Source organism: Ctenopharyngodon idella, chromosome 20 (genome assembly GCF_019924925.1).
Source record: "Ctenopharyngodon idella isolate HZGC_01 chromosome 20, HZGC01, whole genome shotgun sequence".
NCBI classification, from domain to species: domain Eukaryota; kingdom Metazoa; phylum Chordata; class Actinopteri; order Cypriniformes; family Xenocyprididae; genus Ctenopharyngodon; species Ctenopharyngodon idella.
The window spans coordinates 18,058,376-18,077,485 of NC_067239.1; the positions used below are offsets into that span (position 1 = coordinate 18,058,376).

General features: G+C 36.8%; 2 protein-coding genes across 3 annotated transcripts in view; one reads left to right on the forward strand and one right to left on the reverse strand.

Moving 5' to 3' along the window:
- Window positions 1-2,056: 2,056 nt before the first annotated feature.
- On the forward strand, window positions 2,057-4,036 carry foxc1b (forkhead box C1b). The gene has a single exon (XM_051875277.1). It carries the CDS (start codon window positions 2,361-2,363, stop codon window positions 3,660-3,662), a length of 1,302 nt encoding a protein of 433 aa, XP_051731237.1. The 5' UTR covers window positions 2,057-2,360; the 3' UTR covers window positions 3,663-4,036.
- A 4,785-nt stretch (window positions 4,037-8,821) lies between these two features.
- The window catches only part of gmds (GDP-mannose 4,6-dehydratase), a 78,496-nt gene continuing 68,207 nt past the window's right edge, over window positions 8,822-19,110 (reverse strand). For both annotated transcript variants that reach the window (XM_051875278.1, XM_051875279.1), the window contains 2 exons: window positions 9,431-9,499; window positions 8,822-9,340 (listed from right to left, as the gene is read on the reverse strand). In XM_051875278.1, coding sequence (XP_051731238.1) covers window positions 9,278-9,340; window positions 9,431-9,499 — 132 coding nt within the window. In that variant the 3' untranslated portion in view covers window positions 8,822-9,277. The remainder of the gene's footprint in view (window positions 9,341-9,430; window positions 9,500-19,110) is intronic.

The following is a 19,110-nucleotide window of genomic DNA, read 5'->3' on the forward strand; positions in this document are numbered from 1 at the left end:
TAATATTCACAATATATACACACCATTTGTACCATTTATGTATTTAAGTTCAAATATAGCCTTATTTGTTTTTTTTTAAATAGGTTACAATATAATTTAAATGTTTAACTACAAGTAATATATAGGCTATAGGTAGTTGATATGAACTACAACATGGAATATTGATATGCTATTAAAAAGGTTAAACCAATATGAAACATTTTTTTAATAAAATTGTGAAAACAGAGATATATATAATATGCGTTTTAACCTAAAATCTGACCTAAAAATTGGCACGTTGTGTGTCAATAACTATTTTTATAGCATATAGGTATATGCTAGGTATGGCTGTTATTAGAAAACATTAACCCAAAATGGGTTCTTGTACAAAATGGCCACAAGGGGGCGATCAAAGACAGAAACACATTTAGCAGGTGAATTTGGCCAACCTACAACAGACGCGCTCCTCATTTTGCTTGTTGCTCCTCATTGCACTGAATTGCCTTAATTCCTTTGGTTTTTAAATGAGCTAACATAGCAGGAACTAATGCAAGAAAAGGAAGAATTTCTTCTAACTGAAAAATATGAGCCAGGAACCAAACCGATTAACCATGATAACATTAATAAGTATAGGCCTACAGGATTTGAATTTAAAAAAAAAAAAAAAAAAAGACTTTTCCAACGTAAATTTACATTTACATTAGTTTAGCCATGCAGTTTAAAAAAATAATAAAATTAAATTAAATTAAAAAAAAAACGAAATGAATGATGCTTTGTGACATTTCATTTTTTATGATATATTAATAGGCTAAATATTTGTCAATGAACTAGAATGAACTCAATCTTTCATAAAAGTAAAGTCATTAAAAAACATGAGAAATAAATAGAAATGAACAAAAAACCGCTTCTTTTTGTATGTTATTATAATTATTATTGTTGATAATATAAACGTCATTATAAGCCTATTGCTGTTTTATTTCTATATATTGCTGTTATTGTTGTCATTGATAATGAATTGATAATGATGTTTTAGTATCATTTAATATTTTATTATAATTGCCTATTTTGATCTAATATTTTTATATTGGCATAGAGAATAACAATGGTAGCCTATTTAGTTTTTTTCTTTCCTTCTGTTTCCATTCTGTCTTCCCCATCTTTCTGCAAAAGCAAATTTTTAATAGGCCTATTAAATACTTTACAACCCAAAAGCTTATTACACAGTCAAGTTGAACAAATTTATTAAACTGCCCGTTACCTTGTCATTAAAGTTATCTAATAAAATACCACTTTGTAATCTGCTTTCTCCATTTTCGTTGTAATGATAAAGAAAAACGTCACAAGCGGTGCGACTTCTCAATGGAAACCTAAAGCTGTTATTAACTGGGAAGACATGTTTTAACACTTACTAAATTAAATTAAAGCAGCAATGAAGTGTGAGAAAACACACCGACAAAGAATAAGTGTAAAGCACATTTGGGAGGCTTTTCGTCGACCTATACCACCAAAAAAAGACACATTGCATCATTTACACCTTTTGGCCTGCAGAGATTTTCCTTTGCTCCCATTCAGTAGTACATTTGTTTCTGAAGAACAAACATCGCTTTACTTCACCCCTCCAGCGCATCTATTAGTGCCAAATGATTGAAATGAGTCCTGACATCTACATGAACGAAAACAGAGAGTCGTTCCTGTTCGACGGGCGGGCTGCAACCCTGTAAAAAACGAGGCATCTTTGCGAATATTCTAAATATGTTTTACCTAGTGTATTTAATATTGGTCATAGTTTTATGCAAAATGTCATTTTATACCATATTTCCATGACAGCAGATATCAGCCATTCTATTTATTTCACGTCATAAGTACTTTAAGGATATGTGATTTTTTTCGTTTTCTGTCAACATTTTTACTCTTTCCGTTTGTTTGCGTCTCCCTTATCCTTAACTCAAGGGTAGACTATGCCTATACCCACAGGGAAAAGGTCTTCGGGTACAGTCTTTCCACAAACAGCTCTCGAGCGCTTATTGGTCGTGAGATGAGCACGGGGAGGAGCGCTTAGCGCAGCCAAAAGGCAGAATTGGTAATTCGGTGAAAAAGTCCCTGTGAAGTGACGGATGCGGGAAGTTCACAGGTTTTCCCTATTCACTGACTTCTCCTCGTACGACATTTACTTCTCATTCGCCTGCACAACAAAGACCTTAAAATCAGACTGGAGAGAAACTTTGGATGAAAGTTTTGAGACAAGATACTGAAGGAAAAGTTGGACTTTGGAATGCTTTGTTTTTTTGTCTCGAAGTGAATTAAGACGTCTGCCTAGTTGTTTTTTTTTTTTTTTTACCTTATTTTTCTCTGTTCGTCCGCAGTTGGGGAGCAGGGGTACGATGCAGGCGCGCTACCCCGTGTCTAGCCAAAGCCCTCTAGGCGTAGTGCCTTATATCACCGGAGACCAAGGCTTTTATCGAGCCGCGGCCGGAGGTGGATATACCGGGATGCCTGCGCCTATGAGCATGTACTCTCACGCGGCGCACGAGCAGTACCCCGGCGGCATGGCCCGCGCATATGGGCCGTACGCCCCTGCACAGCAGCCCAAGGATATGGTGAAACCGCCATATAGCTACATTGCGCTCATCACCATGGCGATCCAGAACTCAACCGACAAAAAGATCACACTGAATGGAATCTATCAGTTTATCATGGAGCGCTTTCCATTTTACCGGGACAATAAGCAAGGCTGGCAGAACAGCATACGACATAACCTGTCGCTTAATGAGTGCTTTGTCAAGGTGCCAAGAGATGATAAGAAGCCAGGTAAGGGTAGCTACTGGACTCTAGACCCGGACTCATATAACATGTTTGAAAACGGCAGCTTCTTGCGACGGAGGCGCCGCTTCAAGAAGAAGGACGTGCTGAGAGACAGAGAGGAGCGGGACCGGCAGGGCAAGGACAACCCGGGACAAGCGTGCGAGCAAGACACCCAGCAACCAGTGAAGCTCCGGGACATAAAAACGGAGAACGGGGCCTGCACGCCCCCGCATGACAGCACTCCACCCCTCAGCACCGTGCCCAAAACGGAGAGTCCAGACAGGAGCGGTGGGAGTGCTTGTAGCGGGAGTCCCCAGTCGCCAACGCCACAACAGGCCTTTAGTATGGATACAATCATGACAGGACTTCGAGGGTCCCCGCAACACGCGGCAGAGCTGCCGGCCTCTCGCGCCGCCCTACCAGGCTCGGTGTCTCTGACCTACTCGCCATCCCCGCAGCCCGCCCATTACAGTCCACCCTGCGGCCAGCCCGCCACTTATCACTGCAACATGCAAGCGACGAGCCTGTACACTGGGGACCGCGGCCACGGGGATGACACTTTACCGGAATACACAAACACAACAAGCGCCTCCTCTATCTCACACCCCCACCAGAGCTCGAGCCAGGAGAGCCAGCACTTGCAGCAGAACCGACTCGCACCCTGGTACCTCAATCAGTCCGGAGAGCTTGGACACCTGAGCGCGAGCTATCCCGGCCAGCAGCAGAACTTTCACGCGGTGCGCGAGATGTTCGAGACGCAGCGGATAGCTCTGAACAGCTCTCCGGTGACCGGAAGCAATAGCTGTCAAATGGCTTTCCCGTCCAGTCAGCCACTCTACCGAGCTTCCGGAGCCTTTGTATACGACTGCAGCAAGTTCTGACCAAAAGTTTTATGAATTTCAAAATTGTTTAATATATATTCGTATTATTTTCCATGTGTTTGTAATTTAAGGAAGCCTTTAGGTCAGTGAACTCGGGCTGATATGCGAGTTTGTGTTGGTAAGTAGGATAATTCCGCTGCACATAAACATTCTCTCCCTGCTCGTCCATCAAGAGAGATTAAGAGAAAATGTGTTAATTTATTTCATGTAAGAGCAGGTGGACCAACTTTGCAAGGAAATGTCTTAAGTATTTATAATCAATTCAGTATAGAAAGGTAACGAGTGTACAACTGAGTTACAGTTTTTTCGTATACTTTTTGAAAATATCTAAAGTTACTATTTGTTTAATAAATTGTCGTCTTGTTGGAGTTAAACTCTCGAGTGATTTATCGATTTGTAATGCCTGTTGAATCCATTGTTTACTTAAATGACTGTCAAAGCTTGTTGTTGATTAGAGGCCCCCAAAAGCACGAAATATTTTTTTTAAAACGTTGTTTAAAACACAGTTAGCAAGTGTTTGTCAAATTTTCCTATTTTCCTCCTAAAAATATCTAGCTCTTAATAACGCACTCTTTGGACAGGGGGTGGAGGTGGGGGTCAAAGGTTTAAAAACATCTGGAAATTATTATTATTTTTTTTTCACTAACGCGTGCAAGGAATACTTAAATTACTCCTAACATTTAAAAATGCACATAATAAAACCAGCAAAATATTATTATTAATAATAATTATAAATACTTTACAAAAAACAATAATCAATTAAATGCTATAATGTCGAAGTAAACAAAAATAATAATCGAGCACTTTAATTCGTTTTACTCACTTTTATAGCGTTCATATTTACAAACGTTCTTTGTGTTCCTATGTAATGTTTCTAAACTAATACTTTCAAGAAAAGGAGATGATTTCTAGGGTATGAATACGTTTTTATTTGTAAGCTTTAATATTATAAAATGTATCATTTTGAGTCTTTTATTTTATGCTGTTTAGTTGAGCGTTTTGCTCGGTTCTCTTCATTCTGTTAGAACCGACTGTTGGCACACTGGAGTGAACTGCACTTTTGCAATCTTGTGGAATGTAGACAACCATTGTCTTTGATAGAAGTTTTCATTTGTAAACACATAATAGATTAAAAAGCAGATAAACAGCAGATGAAAAAATTGCTGTAGGCCAGACACTTTGAGCCAGCCGTGTAAAATATGGCCTTGATAAATCAAATTATTAATTCAGCAAGAACCTCCAAACAAACTCGGTCTGCGAGTCTGTGCTTTGTTGATATTATCATGTCTTTTTTACATACTATAAATGTAAAACAAATACATACATAATATAGGCCTATACGTAAATATGTTTTAACTCAAGTCAAAATCTTACTCTTGTCAACTCAAGATACGGACACAACCCTAATAACGCATTACCATTTAATCATTTGTTTTAGAGTATAAGATATAAGATTGATGATTTTCTTGTTTTGTTTTGATTTGTTGTCCTGATACATATTTAGCACTATTTAAATATGCTAATGCGCACAGCAATATATAGATACAGCTTCTTTGCAATAATCTGCAGCAGAAACCGTGGGCCTCGCAGTGCACGAGTGTATTTATTTGCTGTTTAATTGGCCCCGTAACTGATGTGGTGTTTTTGTGATTATGATTAAATAAGGTTTGTGCATGACCAATTCACAGTCACGGTTTGAATAGGCCTCAAGTGTAAATCCAGAGAAACAAATGAGGAGAAACAGAGGAATATGGTAAGAAAGAAAGAAAGAAAGAAACTGCGAATAAGTTTTTCAGCGTTAAGTATCTGTGCGTATAGCAAGGTCAGCCCGAGGCGATTTGACTTTGTATGAAGGGCTTAAGTGCCAAATGCATTACAGGTGCGCGCGGGCTGTGTTAGGGGCTCGTGCCAGTGAAAAGGTGTCTTTGTTGTGATCAGCTACGTGTTTCAGGATTGAGTTGCGCGGAAGGGGAATATGATACAGCAGAGAGCCTTCAACGTATTACGTTTTAACCAGATACAGATATCATAACATGCCTAAGTGTGATTGTTTGTTTATTTTTAATCGACGAGTAGAATGCGCGATATCCTGTGAGATTTTACCATTTACTTACACATTTTGCGGTCTCTTTAAGTTAGATAAAGTCAGGACAATCTGTCCAGTTAATTTTCAATAGTTTTTAAGTGCGTTTTTGTGAGGTGCTGCTAATTTATTGTATTGGTTAATTCAACAGTTTGTGCTCTTGATAATAATAAAAAAACATTTTGTTGATTATTATAATAATGATAATAACATAGCCTAAATAATATGGATGTATATTTATTATTATTAACAATTAAGTATAAATGCACAATCCAAACTTCTTACATACTTCTAGATTTGATATTTGAATTTATAAATCTATTTATATTATTTAAATGATAAAAAAGGGTTTGATCGAGCAAACAACAAACTAAGATCTCCGAGGCCTGCTTTACTCAGGCCTAAATCACATCTACATAATGTTGAGAATTCTGTTGTAGTGAACATATATGCTAAATGTTAGTAATTAAGTTACAGTATATTAATTAACCTCTTTCGGATTTATAGTTTTTTTCTCTCTCACAATTTAAGCTAAATAAAAGGAGCAATAAACACGCCCATGAGCCATTTGAGGAAACGCTTTGCACCCAACTTACAAAAAACAATCAAAAACATACACAACATATTAGATTTAAATGCCACACTTAAAAGATTTTTTTCAATACTAATAGGCCTAGAAATTCACGCATATTTAACAATAATTCAAAACCAATATATACTAACAATAACATATCTTGCAGCGCAGCGCACCAAGACAATTGTCCTTAAATGTAAAGGATAACCCTCATATTTAAGAACATTAGGCGTATAATAATTTTCAATTAATTTTTTCAATTCCGAATTCCAAAAAGAGCTAAAGTAAACATATAATGCCGTGGACTGTGAGAAAGGTCGAGAGGATTATCAAGGCAATCTGAATGACGATGAAAAATAAACACTAGAAAAATATGGAGTTTTTTTAAATACTTATCTTGAAAGAGTGGCTATAATTAATTTTATTGTATAATTTTATTTTAAACAAAATTATTTTCTTCTGAGTGGCAAAAAATCTCAAAGGGTAAAATTATGAGACGGATGAGAGTGAAAGTTATTTATCCATGAAATCCAAACGCTTTTAATGCTTTAATGACAAAGCAAATTCCTGCTTTTCCAAAATATAATCCAGAAACAAAAACAATACCGGACAAGGTGTGAAACTAGTTAAAATACTCAGTTATAGTTATAATACTAAGCAAGTCCACATAAATATAATAACATAGTAATATAAATGTAATATATGATATAGCCTATAAAAATACAAAATATAATAACACACATGATTGACGTATTTATCTTTCCTATAGACGAAATTATAAGAGATAAAATAACTACAGAGCCACTAGCCTACATCAAATTCTCCACAACGATATTAATGGGTTTTGATAATATTTAATTATTCATTTCATGACTTTTGGAAGCAATCAAAATTTGTGAGCAAACCAGTTTTCGCAGAGAGGATAATTTAAGAGTTGCCTTTAAAAAAAAAAATCTCTCTTTTAATGTGTTGAGATGTTATTTACAGTTTCCAACAGAAAAAATAAATACATTAGGCCTACTAATAAATTCAGAGACTTAACAATGTTAAGGTTTTCCACGTCCCTTAAAATTTTATGATACTTTAATAACTTTAATTCAACTGAATTTCACGTTTCCCACTGCTTTTACGGGAACATCAGCAGGGTAGTACCAAAATACCAGAAATTTCCCCGCTCAAGCGTAAAAAATAAATTCGCCGGGATATGTAACGTAGTTAGTGGCCTGTGCACCTGTATGTGGTAGAGCTCGCGACCCTAGCCAGTGGAAAGTGCTTTTTACGCTCGCGGACCTGCGAGGCACCGTCTGGTTCCAATCAGGCCGCTCACACTGGTGCGCTGTTGAAGGCGCTTAAATGGCACTCTACTGGCTCGAGATGCCGTCTCAAAAAACACAAATACACATACATCAACAGCCCCCACAGTCGCCTGTCTTGTGAGGGTCTCAAATACCCCACTTTCTTTAGACATCGGTGTCAAATGACCTTCATTTGGCACTTTGAATAGACTAGAATATCTGTGGCCTCTTGAGTCAGATTTTACCGGGTCTCTCTCTCCTCGCTTCGGGACACTTCAGCTGACAGAGGTCTCTTGAATCTGTTGTTACTTTGATGAGGACAGCCGTGTCACCATTACAAATAAACACGACGGAGGATTTTCGCACACAGTGAAATGTCTTCTCTGTCAGGGTTCAGTGGCCCAGCTGCGCCCGACGTCAGAGGTGATTAAACATGAGCTGCTTTACAAGGCCGAGTTACTGCTCCCTAAGCTGCGCGCGGTGGGCCGTGCTCGAGCATCTGGAATGAAGGCCTCGTGGACGCCCGTTTCCCTCTGAATACAAGAGAGCAGTTGTGTTCGGCGCGAGGGGCTCGATGACCGCCAGGCAACCCGCGAAAGCTGGCACAAGCAGCTTTCTGACGCATTTTACAGTATATTTAACTTCTGAGGTGAGAGAGAATGAAACTGAAAAGTTGACCGTTATTCTCAAAATGTTGTTTACTGACTGTAACCAAGTAATCTCGAGCTAAGACTGCAATATTAGTCTATAAGCCTAAGTGTTGTTCTGTTTAATAATGTAAATTATACAAAAAATGAATCAGTTATCGCGCTAAATAAATGTAGATTAAAATTACAAATCTACCGAACCTTTCAACATTTAAACCAGTTCTCAACCAGGAGGCCTCAGGGAATGACTGCAAAATACATAAATACATAAAATAAAACACCAAAAACCAAGATGAACATGTAAACCTACATATTTGTGTTAATTTGTACCCCATAACAACATTTTTATTGAAAAAAATTAGGTTAATCATTTTCATCTATTCATTTATAGTGTCTTTTGATAATATGAAGTTTGAAAACAAGCAGATCATACCAGTACCAGAGAAAATATCTTGAAAATCGTCAATAAGGGAACATTGGAGTCAAAAAGGTTAAGAACCACAAACAGACTCAAATGACACTTTGAGAATTTGATTGAATTAATACACATCACAACTGAATTTTAAAACCATATTTTGTATTTTTATTTTAAATAATCAAGAAACAATTATTAATGTTCCAACCAATTATTGATGTCATTATTTCAATTTAAGGAATCATGAATAAAACAGCAACAGACACCTTTAAAAAGCTCTACAAACCCTTTAATCCCTTATACATTTTTTCATGATTATGAATAAAAACTGCTTTATAAAAATGGATAAAAGTCATTTAGTCAGAAAACAACCCAAAAATCCATACACATGACCATACATATGACAATATTAAGAAATGGAAAAAGGCAACACCAGGGACCCTTCAAAACACAGTGAAAGTGAAATCAGAAAGGTGAAGCAGGAGAGAAAACGACAGACAGAGGAACAGAAATGCAGTTGAATGCTTCTTCCAGTGATCACACACACACAAACACAAGACAACCGCCTCTTTGGCATGCATGGAGATGAAGGCGTGTAGGATCAGGCATTCGGGTTGTTCCGCATGAGCTCGATGTCCGCGTCCACCATTTCTTTAACAAGCTCCTGTTCAAATACACATACACACACCGGTTATTTCTCAAACTCGAGAGCACTGGAAGTGAACCACATTGTTTTTTTTACAGGAACGCTCACCTCAAACGTCACACGTGGTTTCCAGCCCAGGATGTTAAAGGCTTTGGAGCTGTCTCCCTGCAAGTAGTCCTAGAAAAAGACCAAAAGAGAGTGAAATGAGGACAAAAAAACAAAGACTAAAAAAAAAAAAAAAAAAAGGCAAAGGCAAAGGGGTGGTTTAGTCCTCCTTTATTAACTGGACCTCCCAACCTGTATAAACCCCCCCCCCCCCCACCCCCCAACACACACACACACACACACACACACACACTCTTCTTCACTCTCACACACCCACATACACTCGCCAGCACCACACACACAGGTGTCAAGCTCCATGTCTCTGGGGGAAGGTGAGGGCCGAGGCAGGCCATCCATCCAGCACCCCCTCTTTTCCAGCCCTCTCCCAGTGCCAGAGCATGATGGATTATGTGACTCTTGTGGCCTAACCCCTTCTGTTCTCCTGCTGGGATGGCAAGACACACACAGACACACACACACAGACACACACACACACACACACACACACACACACACACACACACAGGGGTGCTCCTCAGGGTGGCAGTAAAGGGTTTAAGGGTGTCCTTGCTGCTGATCTGATTACACAAGAAGCCAGAACTCACTCACACACACACACATTCACAACGCCACTTTTGTGCTTTGACAAATGAGAGCTCTTGTTCCAAAGCCCATATTTTAATGTTGAACCCTGAGAAGTTACAGTCGCTAACTCATGGTTCCATTTTAGCTCCAATTAAATCATTTAAATGACATAACCATACTTTAAAGACTAATTAGCGAAATAGCATTCATTCATCAACATATGAAACAGCATGCAACCATCATAATCAAAGACATGTATTAATGCGGCATATTAATCATAATTAGTCTTCACTTTTCTGAAAGCTAAATTAACATCAGCTGCTTTTGTCGCCCATCCAAGTCTTCACATGCAAACTACTACAGTATACTGTGTCCTGACAATGTAAGTTTACAAAGAATGTGCAAGGAAGGAAAACAAGTACAGTATTAATTCAATGAAACCGAAGCGTTGCGTGTGCATGTGAATCATTCGTTGTGTGCAATAGCTGTTGCTATTAAATAGAAAGTCAGCAAGTCAAGACATATCAAAGGCACAGGACGTTTACAGGCAGATTTTAGTTTCAAACACTGGGCGTTTTTGCTTGTTTAAAGAAGTTCTATATGTGTCAGGGATTGAAACAGAAGCCGCACCTGCATATATGGCAAATAAAATGCAAATAAACAATAAATAATAGTGATAATCATCATCTGGGCGCATTTTTATTGTGTGTGACAACACTTAACGTAAAGGAATTCAGGTTAATGGAGAGACAGACCTTGACACACATCAAGAAACTTTTAGCTTGTGGCATGACTACACATGACATTTGAGACACATATTTGCATGCATATTTCATTGTCTTTCTGATGGAGTTTTAATGTTTTTGAGACATGCTTCATGACAAAACAGCATGCTCAAACAATTTGTTTCACACACAAATTTGAGCAACGGTCAATGAGACAAAGGTCAAATCCACAAAATCAGTATGACCAGTTTCGACAAAGCACTCAAAAAAAAAGTGTCAAACTTCTATTGATGAACAAATTTGTTCTGTTTGTAAACATCTTAACAGCTTTTATAATGTATTTAAAAAAAAAAAAAAAAATCTAGATTCCAATTTGTTATCATCTCTACAGATAAATGAAAACATCAGATGACATCCCATTTTCTAAATATATATATCATGGCATTAATGTTAAAATGTTAAAGTTTTAAAAGAAATAAATTACATTTACTACATATGTATATGTACAGTCAAACCAAAATTTATTCAGACACCTTGAACATTTCATTAATTAATACAGTTTATTCACTATAACTTAAAAAATGGTAATAAAATATGACAAGATCTCAGAGTTAAACTGTGTCAGAAAAAAATTAATCTTAATTATGTCAGATAACACTTAAGCAAAACATGGTCAGGCCAAAGTGTCTGAATAATTTTTGCTTCCAAATTTTTATCAATTTTACTGGTAGTCCACTGTATGAAGAATTTTTAGGTATAATATGTCACAGTTTACTTTATTTTGCTATCCTCACTTACGTAAATGAACTATAGTGTCCTGCACTCACTAGTAAAAATATATCAAAAATGTCTGAATTTTTGGTTTGACTGTATACTTTTATATAAACACACTCAATACTTTTATTCAGCAAGGATGCATTAATTTGATCAAAAGTAAAAGTAAAGACTTTTACATTGTTAAAACAAATTTCCATTTCAAATAAATGAAGTTCTTTTGGACTTTCTATTCTTCAAAGGATCCAATCAAAAAGTACATATATTTTAGTTTCCACAAAAGTATTAAGCAGCACAAATGTTTTCAAAATCGATAATAAAAATGTTTCTTAAGCACCATATCAGCATATTAGAATGATTTCTGAAGGATCATGTGACACTGAAGACTGGATTAATGATGCTGAAAATTCAGCTTTTCCATCACATGAATTACATTTTAAACTAGAAAACAATAATATTTCACAATATTACTGTTTTTACTGTATTTTTAACTAAATAAATAGTCTCGGTAAACATAAGAGACTTCTTTTAAAAACATTAATCTTACAGACTTCAATTTTTTGAAGGGTATTGTATATAAAACTGTGATATCAGAACGTGTAAAAGAGACAAAAGACAATGCAGAAAAATCTGAATTAACACAAGGGAGAACGTGTCTATCTCAGATTCTTGCTTCAAGAGTTTAATAAATATTTATATGATCATGTAAACCCTCTCCAGCAAAGAGACCCTAAGTGTCTGACACTTTAAATGAATGCGTATGTGAGAGACACGAGCAAGATGAATCCAACTGCACCCGCAAAAGTACACGGTGAAACAAAACAAGAAATCCACGGCTGTTCGACAGACTTTGCTCTGTGCTGTGCAGTTTTGTGTGAGCGAGTTGTGTTATTTGATGCAGGATGTTTAGGAGGGATCAAAGACTCCAATGATTTCCCTTTTCAAACAACAGCCAATCACAGAGCAGAAAAACTACAGAGTCAAACTAAATGATTAAGTGCAAAAGTACATCTGAATCTAAATAACTTCAGTGTCAATGTGTAAACAATGACAAGATCGCAGCATGAAAGCATCTGTAAGAGTTACACATACTCAATGGTGTGTTTGTTACTGATGATCTGTATGTGCTTACATGTGGTATTGGCAGTGTGTTTGTGTGTTTACAAGCCTCACAGAGCTGTATCTTCTCGAGCAGAGTCTACATGTTTTCGTAGAGTGACCGCAGCGGAGCTGAGCATTCAAGAGTCCTGCCTGCCAGCATGTACATGATTCACCTCATTCAAATGACCCAGATATTTTTCGTTTTTCATCTCACCTGTTATTATGCTTTTCATATGGGTGGGGAGAGAAAGCGAAGAGCTACGACAACTGAAAGGCACGACACACATATTTACCTCAGTTAAAGGTACAGTTCACCCGAAAATTAAAGTCCAGTCATCATCTGACTTTTCCTCTTTTGCAGAACACAAAAGATATCTGGACTGTTTTTGTCCATACAATGAAAGTCAATGGGGTCCAAAACAACATTGGACTGGTATTGACTTAAAGGATTAGTTCATTTCAGAATTAAAATGTCCTGATAATTTACTCACCCCCATGTTATCCAAGATGTTCATGTCTTTCTTTCTTCACTCGAAAAGAAACTAAGGTTTTTGAGGAAAACATTCCAGGATTTTTCTTCATATAGTGGACTACCAACAGGTTGAAGGTCCAAATTTTAGTTTAAATGCAGCTTCAAAGGGCTCTACATAATCCCAGATCATGTATAAGGGTCTTATCTAGCGAAACGATGTGTCATTTTCTAAAAAAAAAAACAAAAAAAACTTTTTAACCACAAATGCTCTTCTTGCACTAGCTCTGCGATGCGCCACGCATTATGTAATCATGTTGGAAAGGCGGAAGTACTGAGCAAGTGTTTACAAAGCAAACGTGCAAAGACTGTCAAAGTGTCAAACGGCCTTTACAAAAAAAAAGGTAAAACAACGATGTCTGACAATTTTGAAGTTGGAGGAGAAAATGAGAAAGAGTTATTCGCCCTACTGCGATACTTCTGCCTACGTCACGCGTGACCTGTCCAACATGATTACGTAATGCGTAGCGCATCGCAGAGCAGTGCAAGACGAGCATTTGTGGTTAAAAAGTATATACATTTTTTTTTTTCTTTTTGTCAGAATTTTTATTGAACTATCACTTTAACACTACTAGAATTATTATCACGAGCTCCTTCACATTTCTAACTCATGTGTATAATAAAAAAACGTTCTTGTCTGGAGTGATCGAGAGTGAGAGAAGAGGAGGAAAAAAAGGACAGAGACAGGAATGACATGGAGAGAAAGGAAAATGATGATAAATTGAAAGCTCGGGGAGACGAGCTGTGTGAAAGTTAAAGAGCGAGAGAGGAGAAAGCATGAGGGAGAGGGAGTGAGGAATGCGAGGTGTCAGGAGTTCAGCAGTCTGACAGTGTGAGTAAGAGTGCCGAGAGCCAGAGTTAATTACTCAATCAAGATAACGAGCCTGGGACATGCCATTTACAGAGGGCAGCCTACAATTAACCTCCCCTCTCCCACTACACACGGCCGTGAAAGTGCGAACACGCGCACACACACACGAGGTAATTATGACACATGGCACAAACAAACCTAACACTGGTACACAAGTTAACACATTTTCACAGTTAAAAACACCTGCCAGGGAAAGAAAAGATAATTTTTTTTTGATCTACTACAGTGCATGACCATTTTATTTAATGCTAAAACTATATTGATATAGTGTAATGCAAATTTTACTATCATTTACGTAACTTTTACTGATTTAGAACTACACTGAAAAATAATTGGTGTAGGATTTACTTTGAAACAATTTTCATTCAGAAATTGCTAATAAATTTCACTACTAATTACAAAGAAACAGCAAGTAACACTGAATTAAAACATTATAAAACAATATAAAACATATCACGATCAAGTCTACAGCACTTGTGGTATAATGTTGATTATCACAAAAATTAATTATGACTTGGGCTCCCATAAAAAAAATAAAAAAATAAAAACAGTGGGTTACAGTTAGGCTAAGGCCAATCTACAAATGCTAACCTGTTTCAATAGTATAACCGCAAGACATACACAATAAGTGTGTTAACATGATTTTAGTGTAAAAAAAAAAAAAAAAAATCACAACCTTTTCGGCGTAGTTATTGACAATGACTTCGTTATCATGACAACATAACTCTTAAAACCCTGTAATGACTGTGAAAATGATTTAAACAGATTTACAGTTCAAATACACATTTTAATGAAAGAATTTGTGCTTTTATAAAATTATAAGCATGAAATTTCTGCTTTTAAATCCTCCAAAACTAGGCCTTATTTACTTTCAATGCATACGTCTCACGTAACCTTCTTAACTTTTGCTTCTCTTTAAAGAAAATGCGGGGACAAGTCGAAATTAGTGGTACCGAACCCTGAATAATTCTTTAATGTTGCACATTTTAGTTCAGTAATAGACATCTAGTGATGTAATATCTTCACTTTCTCTCTCAAAAGGGTGTGTCTTACACCTCTAAACATTTAAGTTACATATAAAAAAAATTCACCTGTTTATTGGGAAGCTTTACACTTGGCTGGGTTTTTAAGTGTTATATTCTCAACCCTCTTTCTTTTTTAAAAGCTCTTTCTCTCTCTTTCCCCTCCGTGGGGCCCAGGGTGGTTCCGCTCAGTCAAAGTCCTTCAGGAAATACCAGAGAGTAGGCCAGGGGAGAACGTACACCCCTCTCTCCCTCTTTATTTTTTTAGTTCTGTTCTCTCTCCCTCTCTTTTTCTCTCTCCCCAATGATCAACAAGAACAGAGTGTGAGACAGAGTAGCACGGTAAAAGAAAACGTCCCGGGGCACGAGGTAAAAGGACCCCACGCTTTAAAAAGTGCCATGTAATGTTATGAAAGAGAGTTAAGCTCTACCGTAAAGTGTGATGTAAATAAAAGTGGATGTATATACGGTCATCATGAGGAAAGGCTGTACGGTAAGAGCGCGGCTTTATTGCAGGTTTGAGTTCCACCTGGCAACCGGCCAGACTCTTTACAACATCATTCACACTCAACTTTAACAACTCTGACCTATTACACTGCATATCACCGTAAAACTGTCACACAGAGCCAGCCTCTCAACCACAGCAACTATAATACCCAGAAAACCCTAAAGACTGCACTACCCATAAAGCATCACGACAGACATCAGAGGCTAAAACTCCACTAAAGGTGGGGGACCTGCCTTCAACGCACACATAAATCGCACAACGCACACAAAAGCATGCAGATCGGTTGGCCGCTGATCTTAAAAGCCTGAAATAAAATGGATCTTGCATTCAAATTAAAAGCAAAGCTGCAGGTAAGTGATGATGCAGCTGTGTTTTGCATGCTGGTACTATGACGCTCAGCATGGGTCAGATAAGACCGACTCCTGCATTCACAGAGTGAGGGCCTCCATGTGTGTGTGTGTGCTGCTCACTACAGGATTCTTTTTATCTCGCTCCTGACCTCTGCCACAGAGCAGATAACATCACCCCATCCTGATCCTTGGAGTGAAAGGTCAAAGCCATCTTTCATTCCAACAGTAACCAAAAAATCAGCATGCGCGTACACGTTACGCAAACAAAGCGCACAGATACACTATATATAGACATCATAATAATGCACATGTGCCAATTATACTACCAACATATGATGTAATAAATATCATGCGGTTCAATTGAATGATATAGCAACATCACAGTCATAGGTTTGATTCGCAGAGAACACAAATACCCTAATATACCCAAGTTTATTATATCAAAGTATGTTCTATGATAGTATTAATAATAATATTATAGCAAATAAGTGAAAAATAATAACCAAAATAATCATAATAAAATTAATAAACATTTGCTATGATTTTGCTATTATTAAAAGCATAGTTCTCCCAAAAATTAAAATTCTGTCATCATTTACTCACCCTTAAATAGTTCCAAACCTGTATGAGTTTCTTTGTTCTGCTGAACACAAAGGAAGATATATGGAAGAATGTCAGTAACCAAACTGAACTCGGCCCCCATTGACTACCATAATAGGAAAAATAAATACTATGGTAGTCAATGGGGGGCGAGATCTGATTGGTTACTGACATTCTTTCAAATATCTTCCTTTGTGTTCAGCAGAAGAAAGAAATTCATACAGGTTTGGAACAACTTGAGGGTGAGTGAATGATGACAGAATTTTCATTTTTGGGTGAACTATCCCTTTAACATCATATTTTTACTGGAATATTTTGTATAAACCAGCAAAGCCTATAGTCACAGAGTAAAAACACTACTCAAAAAAATATTTAGCCTGTTTTTTTAAGATTTACGCATTTAAATTCATAGTAAAATTCCTTCAAATTGTATTGAATAATCCTTATATATTCAAATTATCAATTAAGAATTTTAAATGAGTAAAAAAAAATCTAGAGCTTAATAAAGCATTTTTGTATAAAACTTAATGGAACAAGGGAATGGACTATTTAATTTTTGTGATTCGTTTTCAAAAATGTAAAAAAAAAAAAAATAATATAAATGAAAATATGTAAATTTATGAATACGAATCATATGAACTAAATGGTCCATTCCCTTATTCCATTAAGATTTATACAAAATGTTTTAAGCTCTATTTTTTTTGTTACTCACTTAAAATTCTTAATTCATAATATGAATAATATGTAAGGATTATTCAATTCAATTTGATGGAATTTTACTATACAATAGAAATTTGTAAATCTTAAAAAAAGGCTTTATTTTTTTGGAGTAGCATCTTTACTCGTGAATAGAGACTTTCCTGGTCATTTTTTTTTTTAATGGCATGATATTCCAGTAAAATTATACAAAATATTCCAGTAAAAATATGATGATAATAATAGTACAATTATAGCAAATGTTTATTAATTTTATTATGGTTATTTTTTCTTATTTTCTGTAATATTATTATTATTATTATTAATACTATCATAGAACATACTTTGATATAATAAACTCCAAAGTGACTTACAATGCATTCAGGGTATATCAGTATGAGTGTTCCCTGCAAAAAAAAGTTTAATTAATATCATGTATTATATTAAAAATCAAGACAGGATGTATTTACCTTTCTAAAAATACACACTAGGCCCTAAAAGAACAACCATCTCAAATCCAAGTCTCTAAAGAGAGACGTGTGCACTATGTCTTTGAGTTGCCAGAGGAAACATGTTGATATATGTACCAAATATGTACTACTCTCTGATAATCCACATAATTCCATCATTATGTTGGGGCAATTCCTCAGGGTCGCCAAGTCTGTAAGTTGATTTGATGAAATACACACATGGTGAACTGCAGCCTGTGCAACTTGTATGTTTTGTCTATCATCAGCATGCATGCTCACACTTACACTTATTTACTGTACATTACATTTATATTCTTGGCAGACGCATCCTAAAAGCATTCATATGCATTCATACACACTTCAATACTTATTTTCAATAATCCCTGCAGTATATGCTGCCCCATAACCCCATGTTTCCTGAGACATTCTCAAATCTTCAAACCAATTCAAAACCAATTTTCAGCTGAAATTACATCATATAACAAAACGGTTCACGCACACACAAAAAGAAATCTTAATTCTGTCATTCTGAGATGTGCACACAAGTTCAGCAGGGCAAGATATTCATAAATGAGTCAGCGAGTTACTAAACCGAGCAACTCGCTGTCTGTGGAGTTTGTTGCATAAATCAAAGCTTTTTTGCTTTCATTATGCCCTCTCTCGTGCTCCTTTCTCTCTTTCAAAATGAAAAATGAAAAGAAAAAAACCATGAGGGTTTCCTGGGGACTGTCTGGAAAATAAAAAGTGAAAAAAAAAAAAAAAAAAAAGCCTTTGGCTAACTTTGGTCCTCCTTCCCCAAAGTGCCTCATAAAAATTGTTTAAATCAGCATCCGAAAGAATGAAATGGATGTGCAAAATCATATTCACTGAAAAGCAGAGCAGGGACCGCAGGGTTCACGCAGCGGTCTTCAGCGGCTGTCTGGGGGACGCATTCATCAGTTCGAGCTTTCACCATTAAACCCCCTCAATCAGCTAAAAGACAGACCGGTCGTTTTGATGTGTTCGTTATTGCACCCAATCCGCCGCGTCCTTGTGTATGTGCAAGAGGGAGAATAAAAGAGAGCGAGAGAGAGAAATAAAAGAATGGCCACTATTTACTTTACACCGCTCTCCTGCTGGAAATCGTAAAAAAGTTACCGAAATTCGCTCTAATATTTCAAGCTTCATTTAAATCGTGGTATTTCAGGCCTTAAAAGCAAGTTAGCATATTATTTCAACGCGCGCACACACAGTTTCTTTGTCTGTGAGTGAGTAGATGGCGTGTGATGGACAGACAAGGCCAAGAGCATTACCTGCTTTTCTCATTGTGAAGCTAAAACCTCTTTAAGGAATGTGAGCGAGTGTGTGTCGACTGAAAGAACACATCCAGTGAAAGCGAGATACAGGTTGCATTTGCAGCAAAGCCACGGATGAAATCCTGCCTTACGCACACGCTTCCATACAGATACGCTC